This window comes from Lygodium microphyllum, chromosome 5 (assembly GCF_053477565.2).
Source record: "Lygodium microphyllum isolate KBCC chromosome 5, Lygodium_microphyllum_v1.1.10, whole genome shotgun sequence".
Classification (NCBI taxonomy): Eukaryota; Viridiplantae; Streptophyta; class Polypodiopsida; order Schizaeales; family Lygodiaceae; genus Lygodium; species Lygodium microphyllum.
This window is the reverse complement of record NC_141139.1, coordinates 22,888,330-22,908,648: the sequence shown is the minus strand read 5'-3', so window position 1 is coordinate 22,908,648 and position 20,319 is coordinate 22,888,330. Positions and strand designations below refer to the sequence as shown.

Below are 20,319 nucleotides of genomic sequence, written 5' to 3'. Positions count from 1 at the left end.
GATATATACATTCCCTACTTAGTACTTATGACCATGTCACATCACAATTGAAACCTTTAAGCATTAAACATTTAACACGTGCATAACACTGAATAGTGAAAACTGAAATTTGAGACTATCAAACTAACATTGAGGAAGTCTACATGATAAAGAGACAAAACATAACACAGTACACTGCATCAAACAACATACAATTGCTAACAAGGAAGTTAGGAACAATCCACCAAGGTGACAAATGTCAAGTCAAGATGGCTCCTAATAGAGCATACATATGTCATAAATAAAAACACCCAACTGAAATATATGAAAATTCAAAATTTTTAGATCTGACTGTAGTCACTAGTGCCCACAGTCCACTGCCTAGGCTCTAGCAAAACTCATGATCAGAAGAGGACGATGATGAGGCTGAAGAGAGCATGTCTCCATCCGCCACGACATTGCCATCGTCGTCAAGCTCTGGCTCTACCATCACAGGGCTTGTAGCCTGGACTGCATCACCTAGATCCTCCTCCTCAGTGTGAATGAGACGAACTGCCTCATTCGCACGTCGCCGAGGAGTCTGAATGGGTAGCTTCCCTCTGCGAATGCCTTTCCGTCGAGCACTCTCTGGATTTGCAGCTTGCTCACGTAGTGGAATGCTATAAGCACGTGCGCGTAACCTTGTCACACGCCTATCCACCTTCTCCATCTCTCTATGAAGCATATGCAAAATCACCTCCTGCTCGTCCCTAATATGCTGGTCCTTATCTGTGATCGGATGATTCGGATCAGCCACCAGCTTTATATGTGAGGGATCAGCCTGCTCAAGATGGCAACATAGCATACATTTGTTAACATTGAATAATAATGTAAATTTTAAATACTAATATAGAGATATAATATTTCAAACATGTAAATAGCTACTAGTTTGAACCTGCTTGGGTGTCCCGAAGGCATTGTAGGTGCGCACAAGCCTCATATTGGCCCTGCAATACACTAACTTCTCCAATTGAGAAGTACTAAGGCGATTCCGGATCTTTGTATGAATCAAAGAATAAGCACTCCAATTGCGCTCACAAGCACCCGCTGAGCAATCCTACATTTGCAAGTGTCATTGGCTTGATAATTGCCATTGCTACGCTTGAGAGATTGAAAGAGAGAGAGAGAGAGAGCACAGAGAGTGAGTTACCTGTGACAGGATACGTAGAGCCAAATATGTCAAACGTTGAAGACCTTGCTGACCATAACTCTGCCTCCATGTGAGAGGAAGACTAGTAGCCTCCGAACACAATGCCACTGCCCGTGAAAATGATGGTCCCAAGTTATTCATGAAGCTGCACATCTCTGCATCTATTTGAAGTTGCTTCTCCTCGTCAAAGATACGTGCGATGAACTTGTCTTTCAGTTGCATGAGATGTTGCACATGGAACAAACTTGGGGTTTTGTAGAAAGGATGGAGTAAAGCAGTCATCCCATGAATGGGACGACTCATAAACTTCCACCAACTCTCTACAAGAGTCAAGATATCATCTCAACTGCAAAAATCAGCAACATCAAAGTTTAGACACATTGCAAGGCCAATGCATGTGCTGTACTATATAGCCTATGCATTAAAATTTAATAATAAGTAAATAGCATATGCAAGCAGCCATAAAGAAGTACAAGAATAAAATCTAGTACTTACCGTTGCTAGGACAAGGCTTGGCATGCTGTGATATGGCTCTTCATCTGCATGAAGAGGTGATAAACCAGACCCAATGTGGAGCCCTCCATGTCCACGACTCGTAGCATCACATACATGGGCTGCAAAGCCACTGTCAAATCCTGCACATTGTCCAAAAAGACTCATCTAGGATACGCCTTTGAATGGCTTTGGTCGCCTCTTTTTGTGCACGAGACATGTTCCTCCACTTTGGGTCCACAACTGTCTGCAAAAGTGGATCCCTAAGCTTGAAGAGCCTTTGCAACACCAAAAACATGTATGCAAATCTGGTCTTGGAGGGCCGCACCATATCTAGATTACTATGGCTATGAAAGATGGCTAAAGCCTGATGCTTCTTTCGAAAGAATGTGGTCATCCTAGTAGCATTTGAAACTGTGGGCTGCACCCAAGGTAGTTTGCCTATGTCCTCCATAAGCAAGTCTAGACAATGGGCTGCACATGGAGTCCACACAATGTGTGGGAACTCCGCCTTCACCATTTTTCCCATTGCCTTGCAGTTGGATGCATTATCTATAACAACTTGGACCACATTCTCTTTATCAATCTCCATGATGGCTGTACGAATATGCCCATAGATAAACTCACCTGTGATCTTCTCTCCTGCCTTCCTTGCATCTACAGCGCGCAAGAAGTAAGTACCAAGACAAGAGGAGACAAGTATATTTATGATGTGCCGCCTGCGTATATCACTTCATGCATCAGAGATGATGGTGCATCCAAACTGCTGCCAGCCAGTTTTCACTGGGACCAATGCCTTATCTATTAAGGCCTTTTGCTCGTCAAGTGCACTGGTGCGCATTTTTTTGTAATCCAGCCCACACCATGAATCTGTAGCACTAGCACCCACTTGGACAATGGCCCTAACCATCCTCTTCCACTGCTCAGTCCTTAAGACATTGAAACTGATGTTGCACTCAATGAGAGTGTGAGCAATCTCCATCTCAGCCACCTTCTGACGCTCTCTCACCCAAGACTGAGAATGCACACGTGAAGGCAAGGTGGTTTGCCTAGGCACATGCACATCATTAGAACCTTCCTCGTCCTCCTCCTCCTACATGACACGAGCCCTCTTCCTACTAGCAGATGGCTGCTCTGAGGCAACGGGCTGAGACACAAAACTCTCCTCTACCTGTGTAGGAGGATCACGAAACTCCCCAATAAGAGCATCGTGCAAGACGTCATGTGTTTTCTGGGATCCTTGGCTTTTTGCTACTGCTCTCATTGCTGGGAAGTTCTCAGCAATCAACTTCTCTCGGACAGCTTTTGGCACCTTCTTGCACGCGCTACAGTTGTTTGTGCAATTGATGCCCGTCAAATGCTTCACCACACGCGTAATTGTACTGGTCAATGTGAAATTGTAGAATTTGCATGACCACCTGCGACTACCTGAACCAGCTTGCCCGGGAGTGTTGACGATATGGAGTATATTGGTATACTCCTTCCAATAGGGATTGGCTAGTTTCGGCATGATGGCTCCTGGAGCAAGATAAGAGAGGAAAACATCGGTAAATATGTGCGCGTGCGTGCACAAGAATGAATGCGAGCGAGCGTGCACGTGCACGTGCAAGAGAGAGAGAGAGAGAGAGAGAGAGAGAGAGAGAGAGAGAGAGAGAGAGAGAGAGAGAGAGGCTCCAACATGCATGAATGTGAGCCCACAGAGAGAGAGAGAGAGAGAGAGAGAGAGAGAGAGAGAGAGAGAGAGAGAGAGAGAGAGAGAGAGAGAGAGAGAGAGAGAGAGAGAGGCGAGACGCACCTGGTCTGTGCATGTTGGCACCTCTTGTAGCTCACGTAACTTGCAAACACTGAAACAGTGAACACGTTTGGGGCTTTTGTCTCAATTTGTAGGAAAATCCACAAATAACCAAGCGATGCAGAAATCGTTAGGCACATCACGTTTTGGGCCCCAAATTTTACATGAAAAAAATGATCACGTTTTTTATGTTCCATACGTACACAAAATGTACGATCAGTACGTACCGTATGGTAATGATCCGTACGTACGTACTGAACCTACCTTGATGCTTTGGGATACAGGGAAACCTTGCCTGACTAAAGTTCATTTTCAGGTTTCAGGGTTGCAAACTTTGGTCTATGTGTTTAAATGGGGTACATTTGTTGGACACTGTTTTAGGTGTGGGCAATTGGGACATTTCATTTCAGAATGCAATAGAAGCCAGGAGGTAATGCAGCCATCTTTGGATCGTGATTTGGATATGCAAGGCCATCTTCCGTAGCAGGTAGCTCAGCAGCCTGAAGTTGCTTTTGAGGAGATTGTCCAATAGGGATAACTAGGTGGAAAGAAGGCTGCTTCTCAAGTTGGAAATCGGCATGCTTCACCCTCGGGGGGACCAAAACTTGACTCCTCAGGATAACTCGTGGGTTTCAGTGGTTCGCCGTAATACTAGACAGGAGTCTCGGTCTACTCCTGTTCACCCAACTCCCCACACTATTACCAAGACATTTCAATGCCGAGGTAGGGGATTTTATATGAACCCTTGATCTGCAGTTAGTGGTAATGAAAAAAGGGTCTCTGATACTGCTTTGCACTTTGATCCGCGAGGGAGAATGGTGCCTTCTCGGGATGTTTTCCGCGCCCAGCAACAATAGTTTCCTTCTTGTACTTCAATTGCTAGTCTGCAAAGGGCATATCTGGTTGATGTGATTTGAAGCGAGATTGAAAGATTTTAGGCAAGCAAAGCAGTTGATATTAAAGGGAAAGGAAAGGTGGGAATCCGATAGTTTTCTTTTCTGTATTTCATAATGAGAATTGCGTTATGGAACGTTAAAGGTATCTCTTCGGGCAGTAAGCAGTATGGAAAGTTGTGTTAGTCAGCAATTGGGATGTTCTATGTGCCGTGGAGCATAAACAACATGCTTTGGCAGGATCATCTGCTAAGGCAAGTGTACAATTTTCCCGTAAGGGACACTATCTAAGTGGCTCCTTGCTCCATGTGCATTCTCATTGTGTAGCATTAATCTTTGCATCTTATTGTAGAGAGCACCCTTGAGTAGATCTAGATCTATTTCTACTAGCGATTCTTTCACCACCTTACCACCACACCCACATAGTTCCTCTTCCTCTTCCTTCGTCACCGAGAACAAGTGGTTGGGATAGCTTCTCGTTTTGTGATGTGTTGGGGCTAACCATCATCTCTCTCTCTCGTTTGGACACAACTACTTGACAAGGAGCAAATCGTATCTTCTCTAGCAAAAAAAAGAAGAAGTTTAATGTGGTTTCATTTGTCTTTGCAGCTCTTGGTAGGCCACTGGGCAGCCAATGAGCACCCTTGGTCAAATGCCTTAGCCTCTTAGTAGCAATCACTTGAGCTCCCTTGGTAAGATAACCATAGTCTCTCTAGTCTTGGTAGGCCACTGGGTAGTTAACATTTTATCCGATGCTTTGGTTGCTTTGGGAGTGGGATGCCATGGGATAAAAATGGTATAGAAACATGGGACGGGGGATGGTGAAAACTAGGGAATGGGGACAGGGAGTGGGAAAACGATACATTAAAAAATTGCATTTTTATATGTAAAACAAAGTTCAAGTCATCAAATTCGACTTACTATACTAAAATACATAAAGAAGCACATTTTGAGCTTTTAAAATACAAGTTTTCATTATATTTATTAGCATGTCGCACAATGAGCACAAGATGAGCAAATGGTAAGCGAGGAACGATATGGATTAACTTTGAAGATTGATGGATTACAAAGGAGCATCCATCCACTATCATGATTCATGTGATATGAAAACTCAAGACTCCAAACTAAAGCCAAATTTTAATGGACAAATGTCAAATAGACTAAACAATAAAAAGTAACTACTAATAAGAGATCATGACATCTGACATCACATAGGCAATTGATTGTGAGGCTGTAACCAGCCATAAAGCAACATACAAAAGGAAACATCAGCAAGGATCAAGCCCAAACCTAGAGGGCATTATCATCATCAATAGCAAAATGAGCATCTGTAGCTTTTGAATTGTTGGCCTCATTATCATGGGTTCTAGTTATAGTCTCCATAAAACGAGCATGCTCCTCCTCTTGCTTCATCTCCCACAATGGGTAAATGGGTCAGCTTGTTATGTAACACTTTTGCAAAGCATCCTTAAGTTAGCACTAACAAAGACCAAGTCATTTGCCTTTTCCATTCCAAGACAATTTTTCTTCTTGGAGGTGATATGATTGTAGATGCTTCATAATTGCTCCAAGCAAGAGGAGCTCAGTGCTTAACTCAAGATGCAGATGTCTAACTTTTGCAACTTTGGTCCATTTGATCCAAAGTCCTCCCATGGGCCACCACAAAGGTGCACTAATCTTGCAATGGTTCAACCGAGCATCATCATAGCCATAAGAGCCTCATCTTCTCCTATACATAGCAAGCTGATCTCTGAGCTTATGCTTGGTATCTATATTAGGCACCATGTGCCCTAGAATAAGCTTTTAATGTAGATTCAACTCGATATCATTTTCTTGATCCTTATCTTGAAACTTGGGGTCCACAGCAAAGGTAGCTGAATGTAAAGGTGAATTGTAGGCATTCCACCTCCCAATACATAGATCATGTAACTTATATTTCTTTGCATTAGGTATTAAATCTTTTGACTTCTCAATCATTTTATCCATCGTCTCATACACTGTGCCAATACATGGCTGTATATAATCAACAAGAGTCTCAACAAGTGTATGATAGGATGTATCATTGCATCAAAATTTTTTTACATCCTTTCCAAAGTCATTGCTTTGCCTTTTTCTTATATAACATATTGATGGTAGTGGCTGCTAATGGAGAAGTATTAAATTGATTAATGATAATTAATTGTCTCACTCCACCCATGCACTCTCTAAGGGGTCCCAACATTAAAAAGTCATATACAAGCATGTTTCTAAATACTTTAATATCTTTCTTGATCTCTTTTGGAACTCATAGCGAAGGAATTGGTGATTTAAAATAGAAACCATTTGATTTGCATCTTGTATCACTGGCTGAACCCAATCTAACTCACCAATATCCTTCGAAAGGTTGTTTAACCAATGTGCATGCAATAAGAAAATGTAATGTGCTTGTACACTCCTTGAACAATGGCACGTGCTGCCTTGTTTGTGGTCTCATCATCAGCCACAAAACCAACCATGAGATGTGGCGCAACTCAATGGTAGAGATCCACTTAGCTCCAAGCTGATCTGTAGACTTCCTAGCCCGTTAAGCATCATGGGATGATATAAAATACATCTCCCCTTGTGAGTAAGCCACAATTTCATTCATCAGCAATGAGTGTGATATCATTCTTCTCCTAGTCTCTCTTTATGGTTGCTGCAGCTTGCTTCACAATACACTTCTCCTCCTCAAGCAATGCAATGTGTAAAGTCTTAGAAGAGGGGGGTACGTAGTTGGGCCCATACTCTCTATCCTTCGTCAACATTGTTGTAAAGTACTCCGACCTATGGACATAAAATGATAACATGATAAGTGTTATGATAACACGATAAAAGAGTAAATAGTAAAGACTCAAATGTGAATTTGTCAAAACCTAGTTGTATGGAAGGCAATGTGGTCATGATAGAAGAAATGAGCCATAGTAGCATTTCTCTCTTCTTTTTTCATTGGGTCCCAAATTTCCTCAAGAGTAGTCTAGCGTCTAGTGGTCGATGACAAAGGCACTAATGATGCAAATGAATTGAATCCACGTGGTGTGGTTGCTATGCTTGGTGTTGCAAATAAAGGTCTAGATCCATCAATTGTTGCTGTTGTTGCCATTGCTGCAAGTCAATTGCCACTCATGTAGGCCTCCATGCAAATAACGCCTCTTGACCAAGCCATGAAGTCTAGAACCTTCCTTCTCTTCTCTAGCGTGACATTGGGGCAAAATCGCACCTCAAATCTTGGCTTGTGCAATAAATGAGCCCTTACTTTATTTACGTCCATAGTTGTCTCTGTACGACGTATGGTACGATTTGTACGGTACGTATCCGTACGTTTTTCTAGGCCTATTTGGGCCACCTGGTTTGTGCATCCTCGATCCCGTGTCCCGCGTTTCCTACGCCCCTGTCTTTACTCCTGCGTGCTTTGCTTGCTTGCGTGGCACTTTTTGGGGGGGGGGGGTGGAAAGCCTTGGATACCTCATCCCACCCCCTTTTCCAGCCATGCACTCCCTCCCAGTCCTCTTTGGATTCCTTCCAGCTGGCAGCTCTCTCTTTGACTGTTGACCCCTCTTTGACTGTTTGAACTTTGACCCTTCTCTCATCTACAAAAGGTGCTCCTCTCCTCCATGCTTCCACACCAATTTAGCAAGCACTTACCATTCTCATCTTCCTCTCTTGGTTCTTGATTCTTGAATGGACTTGTGATTTGTCATTCTCAAATCTCACCTCCCATCCTCTCTTTCCCACACCCTATCGAAGCATCAAGAGTCAAATCTCATCTCCCATCCCCTCTATCCCACACCCTATCAAAGCATTTGCAATTCTCATCTCCCATCCCCTCTCTCTCACTCTTGCTCTTTCAACTTTACCCCAATCCTCAGACCTCTCCGGTCTCCCTCCCTTTCAACTTTCAAGACTCAAGTTTCAAGAGTCGAAACTCAACCATCTCTCTCTCTCTCTCTCTCTGTGTGGGATCTCTTTATCCGTCATCGGCACTATGACTCATAAGAAGCACGAGGTCTTCAATTTGCACGCGATCTATGTGGAAAGGAACACAAAGAAGTCTAACTCCCACCATTGGACATGCAAGTATTGCGGGAAGCGCTATACAAGTGGTGCAACTCGGCTTCTCCAACATCTTTCCAAGATAGGGGAGCAAGTTGCTCCATGCAAGGAGATCCCTCAAAATATCGTAGAGGAGATTCTCGCCAAGATGAGAGGGGGATCCACAAGAGGAGAAGGAAGTGGCTTATCGGCACCAACTCCTATGTTTACTAACGACGAAGCATCAAATGTGGGTGTATCTTCAATTGATGTGGGAGAGGCATCTACCATTGGTGGCAGGGTTGTCATGTTCGACGGTGTCTGATTAGTGCTGTCCGATACTAGTACGATACTAATCGGACTAATAAATCTTGGACCTGCGTCCGATGAAAAAAATTGTACATATAAATTTAATACCTAAATTGAATGTTGGAACTCAAAGTAATACACTTGAAACATTTAGAGACTTTATACTAGAAGTTTATATATTAAGAGCTTGAGGATAGAGAGGATGGCCGATGGAGAGCTTGAAAGTGGAGGCAAGGTGGAGATATGGTGAAGGAGAGCTTGAGGGAGTGGGGTTAGAGAGCAGAGAGCTTAAAAGTTGAGCTTGAAATTTGAATTTGAAATTAGAGAGGAAAAGAAAGGGAGAGAGTATAAGCCTAAACAACACCTATAATTTACCCCAAAAGCGATCCCAAATGGTCACAAACATGCACTTGAAACAATCGGATAGTTTCCATCGGACGTGATTGGACACGTCGTACTGGACAGGACGGATCGGACAAGTTGACCCGTCCATTGGACGTGGACAACAACAAGGATTGGTGGTGGGGGCTCCATATCCGCAGACAAAGAGTGGAGACTCATGCAGTGTCGGAGAGACAATCCTTTCTCTCTTAAGCTCGTGGTCATGTGCATGGATTGGTTGCCTTTCTTAGAGAAAGGCAACGATTTGCAGACATTGAAATTGCATGCACGGTGATTGAGTGCAATCTTGCATTCAATGTCCTAAAGCAAGAGCAATGGAATAAGATGGTAAAAACCATTGTCAATGTGGGTCCATGTAAAGGATGGACCGGTGTTACATACAATGACATGAGGATGAAAAAGATTGATGAAGAGGAGAGGATTGATAGAGCTCTTGATCCATTTGGGCCGCATGGATAAAATATGGTTGTTCCATTCTCACCGACGGATGGAGTGATCGTAAGAAATGGAGCATCATCAACATACTTGTCTCGTGTCCACTCGGCACTTATTTTTTGCAGGCCGTAGATATCGGCAAGAGGGGGGGAAAAACGACGGGCGCATTCATCTACCGCCACATTCAGCAAGCTATCATTGAGAAATACATTGCAATTTGCCTTTTAAGTTTGTTTCACTTTCTTTCATTCATTATGATAATATCATGATTTATAATTGAATTTTGATTTATGCATAACTATCTATCTCCCTATTTTAATAATTAATTTCTCTCTAGTATCTATGATCTATCTTGATTCTCTCTTTCCCCTCCAGCCGCAAGGCCTCCAACCCTCCGGCCCCATCTCTCTTCATTCTTGAAAGTTGAAAGTTGAAAGGCTCAAGTTTCAACTCTCTCTAGACTCTCTCTCTCTCTAACCTCCAATTAATTTGTAAATTATGGTTGTAGGTGGGCCCCCTCAAATGTGGTGCAAGTTGTTACCGATAATGTATTGAATTGTCAACGCATGGGTTGTTTGCTTGAGGCCGAGTTCCCTACGATTGTGTGGACTCCATGTGCAAGTCATTGTTTGGACTTGCTCATGGAGGACATTGGGAAGCTCAAGTGGGTGAAGAGGGTGGTTCGCAAAGCTACATCAATTGTCACATTATTCACGTTAAAGGTAAAGGTGCTTGCGATGTATCGTAAGCATTGCACATTGGAGTTGAAGAAGCCTTCTTCAACTCGCTTTGCTTACATGTGGTTACTTTTGGAGTGCTTTTATGAGGTGCGGTTCCCGCCTTGCGCCAAACAGTGGTGTCCACTCTATGGAATGAGTGGGATGAGTATGAGATAGAGGAGGCCAAAGCCATGCAGCGCTTGTGCCTTAATGGGTAATTTTGGCAAAAAGTCCGTGTTGTTGTCGTTGTCATGACTCCCTTTTATAGGGTGTTACTTCTCATTTACTTCTTTAGAGCGGCATTGGTGGAGGCACGTGCTTGTAGAGTGGTCAAAGAGCCACAATGTGCACATGTTTTAGAGATAGCAGAGAGGAGATGGGTGTGGATGCATGAGCCCATTCATGGTTTTGCCGCATTGGTATATCCAGTCTACAAGTCACCGGCGGTCATGGATGATAGAGAGTTCTGTTCGGACTAGCTTACTTATTTGACTCGTGTGGTCCTTGTGGATAACCACAATGCAGTGCTGGAGGAGCTAGGATGCCATGCATATCAGAGAGGGCATGTGGCTTTTGCTTCTCCTACTTGTTGGAGGAGAGAGTCACTTGTGAAGCCTTTTTTTTGGTGGCAAAACTTTGGATACGCATTGGAGACCCTTCAGCCCTTAGCCATGAGGGTCCTTGCCCAAGATTTCTCTTCGGATGCATGTGAGAGAACTAGGATGCTATGCATATCAGAGAGGGCATGTGGCTTTTGCTTCTCCCACTTGTTGGAGGAGAGAGTCACTTGTGAAGCCTTTCTTTTGGTGGCAAAACTTTGGATACGCATTGGAGACCCTTCAGCCCTTAGCCATGAGGATCCTTGCCCAAGATTTCTCTTCAGATGCATGTGAGAGAAACTGGAGTGCCTATTCTCTCATTCACATAAAGATTCGCAATCGGCTTAGTATACGACAGTTAGAGCGGCTAGTTTGTTGCCGTACTAATTTACGTATGATGAGGGCTATGATGAGCATGGGTAGTCCGAAGTAGGTAAAGTTTAGACACTTAACCATAACATTTAAAATTTGTTGTTTTAACTTTTAAACTTTGAAGTTTATACTTTACAATTTAGACTTCAGCATTTACAATGATCAATCTTACATGCATCACTGCATTGTGTAGGTGAGTATTGATACATTCAAGTTGATGGGCAACACTCTTTCGAGTATATGTAAGGAGGTGGACAAAGAGGAGGAGATGATTTTTGTAGAGCTCTATAGAGAGCTTATAGCAGCAGATACTCGTGACACTCGTAGTCAACATGCTCGTGGGCAAGGAGTTCGAGTAGGTGGTAGCAAGGGTATGGTCATTCGATGTCCTCCATCATCAAGGAGGGGTGGTTGAGTGGCTTGCAGACATATGTAAGGCGGGGCTCTAGTAGCTCACATCTTGTGTCTCATGATGACATCCCTCCCTTGCCTACACCACCACCACCACCTAGGGAGCCATCATTTGATGATGATGGTAACCTCATCAGTGAGGATGAGTATGAGTGTGTCTCATCATTGGATGTCGAGGAGTCATCTTCAAACTCTCTTGATGAGCACTCAGATGGTTTTGATGATGATGATGATGATAGTGATGCCTCATCATAGATTCATAGGTCTCTTTTTTTTTTGTATCAGATATACTAGATTGTAGTTGTATCGTATGTTTTACGCAGCTCATGTGACCGCGATGGTCACCCTCATGTATTCATCTTATTCTGTAATGAAATGGCTATTTCCACTTTAAACATGTATTCTATGATCTATCATTTAATGATTTATGATTTTTGTTATTTAAAAAATCATCATTTTTTCGTACTAATATCGTACCATACCTTATAAAATCATAAGGTACCATTTAGTACCGTATTTTATCGTACCGTATCGTATCATACCTTTCGTACATGACAACTATGTTTGCGTCAGTCGCATGCTAATAAGAACACAACTTGCATGACCAAGTTTGCGATCCTCCTCCGCTTGATCGGCGTTTGGCATTTATCTCGTCCCACCATAACAATGTACCAGAGCATTTGCCTCTCCCTCTAGCACGACGAGTTGGTTGTGAAGGAGCCATGTGGAGACGGGAGTGTTGTGCTGATTTTCAGGTAGGGGCGCAAGCACAACTAGCAGGTAGGCCCAAGGGTCAAGCATGGGGTTTTGGGGATATCAAGTACTTGCTGTAGCCTGCAAGAAAACAAGGTGGAAGAGTAGGATTTAGGAAGAACAAAAAGATGTCTAATTAGTGATGAAGAAGACTGGTGCTGTGCATAGCTAGGTAGCTTGTAGTAGGTGAGACGGATAGGTGGCGAAAGGCAAGGAGCAAGCGGCAAGCAAGGAGGCATTTAAGGGGCATGGGGGACGGCATGTAGGTGTGCACAAGTTAGAGTAGCCATATGAGACAAGGGGTGACCACATGTGTGAGATAGCGTGCATAGAAGATGGAGGAGTGGGTGCGAGAAAGAGGGCAGCCCAACCCTAACAAGCCATCCCTTGACAGTTCATTGAGCATAGCATAATCCATCCCTTAGACGAGGGGATGGCTTCCTCTTGTTGGAGGCGTAAAGGGGGACATTCCTCAGGTCGCATTGGCATTCCACTTGACCAGATCATGATGGGATGGTGTTCCAGCATCTTGAGGGTCCAAGACAGCCATCTCCTATTTTAATGAAAAATGGGATTGAGCTTTTCTTCCAAGCTCTTGTTGGTTCTAGTTTTGGGCCAAAAAGAGGTTGTTGAGCTAAAAATGCATTACAAACTCTTGACAGCCTGTCCTACACAACATAATCTATCCTCGGGATGGGGGGATGGTAACCCCTTGTTGGGGACGTGAATCGAGATATCCCCCGATCTGCATGGGTGTTTCGCCCAACTAGATGGTGATGGGACGATGTTCTGCTGACGTATAAGGTGTAGGTATATCCTATTAAGCGAAAATTAGAAGTCTTGGCTATATTTCACCATTGGCTTGCTTTGATTGAGAACCAGTGTGGGTATAGGCTGAAATGCCTAAGGTCAGATAATCGGGGTGAGTATGTCTCTGAAGCCTTTGAGCAGTTTTGTGATGAGAGGGGTATTAAGCATTAGTTTACCACCGCGTTACTCTTGGGAGAGGGCCATGTAGTCAGAGTATGACTCCTTGCAAAAAAATCATATGTGGGATTTGGTTCCTTTGCCTAGTGGCAAGTGTGCTTTGCCATGCAAGTGGATGTACAAGTTAAAAAGTACCCTTGGATGCTCCAAGCCAGGATACAAGGCCAAAGTGGTTGCTAAGGGCTTCAAGCAGGAACACGGTGTGGACTTTAATGAAGTCTTTTTTCCTGTTATAAAAATGACTATCCTTCGCTTGGTATTGGCTTTGGTTGCTTAGCTTGATGTGGATCTTTATCAGATGGATGCCAAGATGGCTTTTCTTCACGGGAACTTGCATGATGAGATTTACATAGAGCAACCTAAGGGCTTTGCAAAACATGGTACGGAACACCTAGTGTACAGATTGAGAAAGAGTCTTTATGGCCTTAAGTAGGCACCCAAGGAATGGTACCACAAGGTTGATGCCTTTATGCATTCACATGGATATTCCTGCAGTGATATGGATCCATGTCTATACACAAAGAAGGCTCATGATGGCAACCTTATGATTTTGATCCTCTATGTGGATGATACGTTGATTGCTATGAGTGCTCATGATGAGCCAGATGCTTTGACAGGTTAGCTTAAGAAGAGCTTTGAGATAGACATGGGATAAGCCTCACATATTCTTGGGATGTGCATTACATGCGATCACTCTAAGAGGCTCCTCTACTTATCATAGGAGTACATCCAGAAGGTCCTTCAGCGTTTTCATTTGCAGGATGTTAAGTCTATTGGCTGTCCTTTACCCCCTATGTGAAGATTAGTTAGGTTGATCGTCCGTAGTCTAATGAGCAGAAGGCCGAGATGGCCAAGATCCCTTATGCATCCGTAGTGGGAAGTTTGATGTGTGCCATGATAGCCACTCATCTTGACATAGCATTTGTAGTGGGAGTTGTGGTATACTATATGGATATCCCTAGCCAACGGCATTGGGATGCCGTCAAGGGTATTATGAGGTACCTAAAGGGCACAACAACTATGTGTATCTCTCATAGTGGCAAAGATACAAGAGTCGTGGGATACATTGACTTTGATTATGTAGGACATGCAGACTGTAGGAAGTCCACCTCTAGCTATGTCTTCACCTTTGCTGGAGGTGCTATTTCTTGGAGGTTGAGGGTGCAGAAATGTACGGCCCTATCTACTATAGAGGCAAAGTATGTTGCATTCACTGAGGCTTGCAAGGAGGCTCTCTGGTTAGGCCATCTGGTGGCGGACCTTGGCATTATTGATATGGTTGCTACATTGCATTCGAATTTTATGAGTGCTACTCAGTTGGCCAAGAATCTAGTCTTTCATGCAAAGAAGAAGCACATTGAGATGAGTTACCACTTTATTCGAGAGACTGTTGAGGACAAGTCCATTGAGCTTATTAAGATCTCAACTGATTGAAATTTTGTTGATTTGCTCACTAGAAGTCTCTCAATGGAGCGTTTTGCCTTTCTTAGGAAGTTGATGGGTGTTGGATGAGATGATATCTTTCCTTATCTTGTTGTACTTATGTACATTTGTACTTTGTCACTTTTTTCTTGTTCTCTTCTCACTAGGGGTACATTTGCCGTTAAGTGGGAGGTTGTTGGGGTAAAGGCACTTGTGTCTAGGCGGTTGTGTATTAGTTACATTGACAGTATCCACACACCTGTACACTGCACGTGATGGGTGTCCATTACTATCACTTTATTCTTTATTTTTCCAGTGACATTTGGATAAAGGGAAGGTTGGTCACACATTGTGACTGTTGGAGTTTTCACGTCTCTCTCACACACACACATACACACACGCTCCTTTCACCATAGCTCTTCCTTCCACTCCGTGCTTCCATTTCAAGGCTCACTCCCTTCACTCCAATGATGGAGAAGCTTAATAGGGCACCGTAGGATCCCTAGAAGAAGTGCCTAAGAAATAATGATTCAAAATTGAGTTGCATGTGAGTCTCACACAAAGACTAGCCTTCAAAATATGCAAGAGCAGAGCAGTGTAGTGTTAGAGAGTGACGTCCACCAAAGACGGATCCCAAGTGCTATGACCACGAATTGGAGTGACGAAAAGTGAGGAAAACACCAAACACTGATCACGAGAGAGTCAAGAGATTGAGGCGACTGCCAAGATGGTGCTTGAGGAGGATGTTGATGATAGAAAGTTGCAAACACAGCAATGAAGGATTTGCTAGGAGGAGGGCACAAACTCCAGCTGTTGCTAGGTGTGGCGAAGGGCCAATCGCTAACAGGAAAAGGTCGCATGATGAAGGGAAGGGCTGCCACCTAACACTAGGGACTGTGGAGTCCAAATGCAAGCAGCAAGTAGAGTTGGCGATGACAAGGATGTCGAACGCAATTGGAGGGAGGGCGCCAAACATTGGGCGGCAGCAATGAATGGAGACACCAAGCATTGGAAGAGCTGTGGAAGGTGTAGCAGCCATTGGAAATGGAGAACCATCATGTGGATGAAGGCTGTTGGCTGAAATTTGCACAAGAGGAGTGAGAACTTGCACAAAAGGGATGAGGCTGAATGGTGGCAACATGTGTATTTCTAGATACTGATGTCCCAAAAATTAGGGTTTTGGGGGACTAGCGGAACTCTCTCGAACCACGAACCAAATTTACATTTTTCATTAATTAAGCATGTTTTGGGGCTGTTTGAAAATGCTAATATGCTATAAAGCATGTTTTAGCTCAATACTCTCGAGTCTTAGCTCACCTTTGCCTTGGTCCTTGAGACAGAGAAGTTGGAGGCTTATTGTTTCGCTTTTTGTTTCTATATTTCCTCATCTCCATTGCACTAGATTGTGTTGATTGTGGTGTGACATACATTCTACGTTGCTCTATATGCCTTAGCATTTCCTTACAAGGCTCACCTGTTAGATTGTCTTTATTGTGTGATGTACATTCTATGTTTCTCTTTGTTTGCCCTAGCATTTCCTTACAAGGATTACCTCAAGCCTAGGAAGTAGCAACATGTTATGCAAAGGTCCCACCCAAAGGCTTGATACTCGTACCATTGGCCCACACCATCCCATTGTGTGGTTGGATAGGGCCTAGGGTCTAGAGCCCAAGAGCCATTGCACGAACAATGTTGGACAAATGAGCCCCAAGTTCCTTTTATGTAACTAACTTGCCTAAACTTAATGTGCACTAGACTCGTTTATACGACTAGACTCTTTAGCTCAACCTAAAGTGATGTGACAACATTCACACCTAGTGACCCCTAGTGGCCAATGCTATGTGGGTGCCCATCCATGATGTCCAAGGATGTAACACTTTTGCCTTGTATACTTCATCAATATTGGCATAGCGCACTAGGAGAATCTTTTCTATTGAATTGCTTGTTCTTGGAGATTAGTGTCTTATGTTGATAGCTAGATGGCAAGGTTAGCCCTATGAGATTTGGTTCATTTTTTAGTAGAAGCTTTTCTTAACGGCTCTACATATTTACCTAAGGGAATCGTGATTTAAGGGACCAGAACTTTATGACAAATTCTTGGTACTAACAAGCTAAAAGCCTTAGTTTAGTATCTTGTTGGACAATGTTTCGTTAATGTGGAGTATGGTGAATGACGATTTAATAGGAGGCTTATGCAAGAGAAGTTGAAGATTGCAAGGGTAGCATAAACACTTTGCAAGGTCCTGGGCAATGTAGTACACTAATCAAAGTACAACTCCTTGACGGTTGCAGAAAGCATGCGGGTGGTAATTGGTTGTTATCATTATTGGAAAGGTTGTAACTTGTTCTAAGGTAGTTAGTTGTCATTTTAGAGTCACTTACCTGTCTTCAATGCCAAGATCGTTGCTGAGGACGACAATTTCCAATGTTTTTAGGCAGCTATTGAGTCTAGCAATTGGGTAGCCAATTTGATATTCTCTGCCCATGTGATGGAGGATAACTTCCTTAGGCAATGTGCTGGAAGGTCTAAAGTATCTCAACAGTTTATGATACATTCAAGCCGCATGATGTTTTGAATTGAGCATTGGTTTTGGACTTTATTGGTCATTTAGGCACTCCTGATTAAGCATCAGTGGTGAACTGCATGCCATTATTTGGTAATTTGGTATATTTTCTCTTTTGCAAGCAGTACACATTTATATTCAGTTACTGATGTATAACGTCAACAATGAAAGGTCTCTCATGACAATGGAAGATTGCTTTCCACTTGTTGGTCATGCCCTGATAAACTCAGAGACTGGGAAAAATTTTGTTCAAACTGATAATTATTGTACATATATAAGTTATCCATTTTTTGGAAAATCTTGGATACTTTAGCCCTGATATAATAATTGAGGGGTTGCCTAGATAACACGTTTGTTGTTCCATTCCTCTTTTGGGCACATGCTCAATGTCAAAGTGAAGTGGGAAAGAAACTGCCACACTGCAATCATCTAGGAGCCATATCCTGCTGCGTTTCAGTAAATTATACATCCCTTTCATGACCAATAAGGGAATGTGTGCATTTTCTCTTTTCCATAGATCAGACCACCCATGAGCATAAAGTCAACATCCCAAAGCTTTTCCTCAGCCTGTGCTGCCAGAAATGTGCATACAAGATGAATAGGAAGTAAACAATTGATGCAAAAATCTCCATCTTTTCTCCCACAGCAAATGTTATCTACTCTAGCACCACAGGCTTTTCCAATGCGAACTGTAAATTTGTCAGGCCACTGAGGGACAGGAGAGGCTCCAGAGCAACCGTGATCCTGGCACCTAACTGACAGGTGGTGTTGGATGTTATCTCCTACTGGCAATATGCTGTAGAACAATGCAAGGAGATGACTGTCTTTTGCATTTTGCTGCTCTTACTATACTCTAGAATAATTCAACGAAGGTGACTGTCTTTTGCATTTCCCTGTTCTGCTTATTTTTTCTGCGAAAAGGCAACAGATTTTATTCTCTGTTTTTTTAAAACAGTGGGAAGTTGGGCTTCCGCATAGGGATGATAAGGCCTGAATTGGGGTCCATTGGTTGGAAATTAATTTTCTAATGCAAAATGATTTATGATGGTTCCAATACGAGGGAGGGATAGAATATTCACGTTGAAAATAACACCTTGAAAACTGTTCAATATATGCAGATCGTCCTGTTGTCTATTGTAGCTCAGAAGGAAATACTGTCTGGGGTTCATCTAAGGTTTCTTATCCGGTGAGTTGATATTTTCCTTTCCTTCGTAGTCTCCTGTCTGAGGCTGCCCAGCAGTCATTGACTGGCAGTTCAGTAGACTAGGTGAAGTATTTGCAGTTTTCAACTTGCTGATGTTAAGCTGTAAATTGAATGTGTGTAGTCACACATATTATTGTTAAGTCTTGCTATGGTCCCTCAAAAAAATGGATCCTCTTGCAGGCCCCTGTAGGGCCTGTAGGGGACTTTATTTCAGAGGAGGGGAATGCAGCGCGACAATCACAGCACTAACAAGAGTCTGTCCGTACTAATCTGAGGTTAGTGAGTTGAGGTTCTTTCTTGACGATGAGGGAGAAGAGGAAGCAATAAAACCATGTTAACAACAGCATCATTATTGCAGGTAGCTTGGGCTTCCAGAATGACTATGGACAAAAAACATCGCTAATGTTAGGGAGAGTAAGAAGGATGTCTGTAGAAATAAACAGGATGTTGTTCTGGCCAAAAGGGCCCCTTGTCTGGAGATGGCATCTGCGGTCAACTCGATCATTTCCTAGTTAAGTTGATCGATTCCAGCTTGCATTAATTTAGACACAGAGTGACCGGGATCCTTCTGGCTACAAGAAGACCAGGTGGAAAGACAATTTCGAAAGACTTATAAGCTGAAGTGTTTTCTGTATATAACATGTTGAGCTATTGCAAAGCCAAAGCTCGTTAAGTCTCTTGCCCTAATTACTAATTATGATCTTGAACTGTAATTGTTGAAACCTATAAATGGTCCTCGAATTCAGATCATGTGTACCTCAATTTATTTGTGAAGAGATTGATTAGAGTATGGTACACGTCTCCTTATTTCAAGCCTTCCTTGTAAGCATGAACCCGAAGGATGAAAATGGTACTGCAGTTTGAATATGGTACATTATCTCGTTTCTTTGTGTAGTTAGCACCCTGCACCCTTTCTCTTTGTCAGAATATAAATTTTGAATACATCCTTGAAATTCAGTGCTCCCACACTCCCAGTTCATAGTGTAAATTTCCCTTCAAGTGGAGTTTTGCTGCCACCTAATTATCTTTTGCTCCACTAGGAAAGACTCACTTGTCTTGTGGTTATGCCCGTGTAAATGGTTGAGAGAGACAGAGAGAGAGGAGGGAGCTTGATACAAAGAGATAATTTGCATGAAGATCGTACGATTTAGTGCTAATTTGTAACCGAGCATAACAAAAGTCCTCCATGGCACCATAAATCCTGTCATCGTCAGGTTGGCCATTTGAGAGAATTTCTTGACCATCAAAAAGTAATAGGATGTCGAGTCTCGTACTTTGTCGACAGAGAGTGTCCCCCGAACAATACAACGGTGCATCCTTCAGAGGTCATATTTGGGAATTAAAACAGAGCATTGGATATTCATTTGTAAACGTTTTCCATGATGGTAATTCTTCCTAGTTAATATTGTTTTGAAAGCATTCGTCAAAAAGCTCCAGAAACATCAGTTCTTAAACCTAGACTAACATTAAATCTGGTAGCATAGACCCAGTCTTCGATTATCATTCATTCATGAGGTTGAATTTTGTTTTGGCTACCATTAACTCTCTCCCGCAACTTTTCTTTGGCTACCTGCTTGTCGTCCATTTACTCTCCCTCGCAAGGGTTCCAGAACGCACTACGACTCCGCTCTTAGCAAGAGGCTTAGAGATCTTGTCTTGTTCCAGTCCGTTGCTGATCTTATCATTTTGATAGGTGGCTTGCGGTGAAAGCCAAAAAATCACCTGGTTCAGAAGGAGAGAGGCATGCCTC

The 20,319-nt window shown here is 43.0% G+C and overlaps 1 protein-coding gene and 1 pseudogene across 1 annotated transcript in view; one reads left to right on the top strand and one right to left on the bottom strand.

Annotated features, from left to right (window-relative positions):
- The window catches only part of LOC148035598 (uncharacterized), a 37,324-nt gene extending 18,010 nt beyond the window's left edge, over positions 1-19,314 (top strand). Inside the window, exons 5-7 of the mRNA XM_087677560.1 lie at positions 18,484-18,551; positions 18,750-18,844; positions 18,928-19,314. Of these exons, the coding sequence (XP_087533686.1) occupies positions 18,484-18,551; positions 18,750-18,818 (137 nt within the window). The 3' untranslated portion in view covers positions 18,819-18,844; positions 18,928-19,314. The remainder of the gene's footprint in view (positions 1-18,483; positions 18,552-18,749; positions 18,845-18,927) is intronic.
- Positions 499-3,170, bottom strand: LOC148035599 (uncharacterized; annotated as a pseudogene).
- Positions 19,315-20,319: the final 1,005 nt, after the last annotated feature.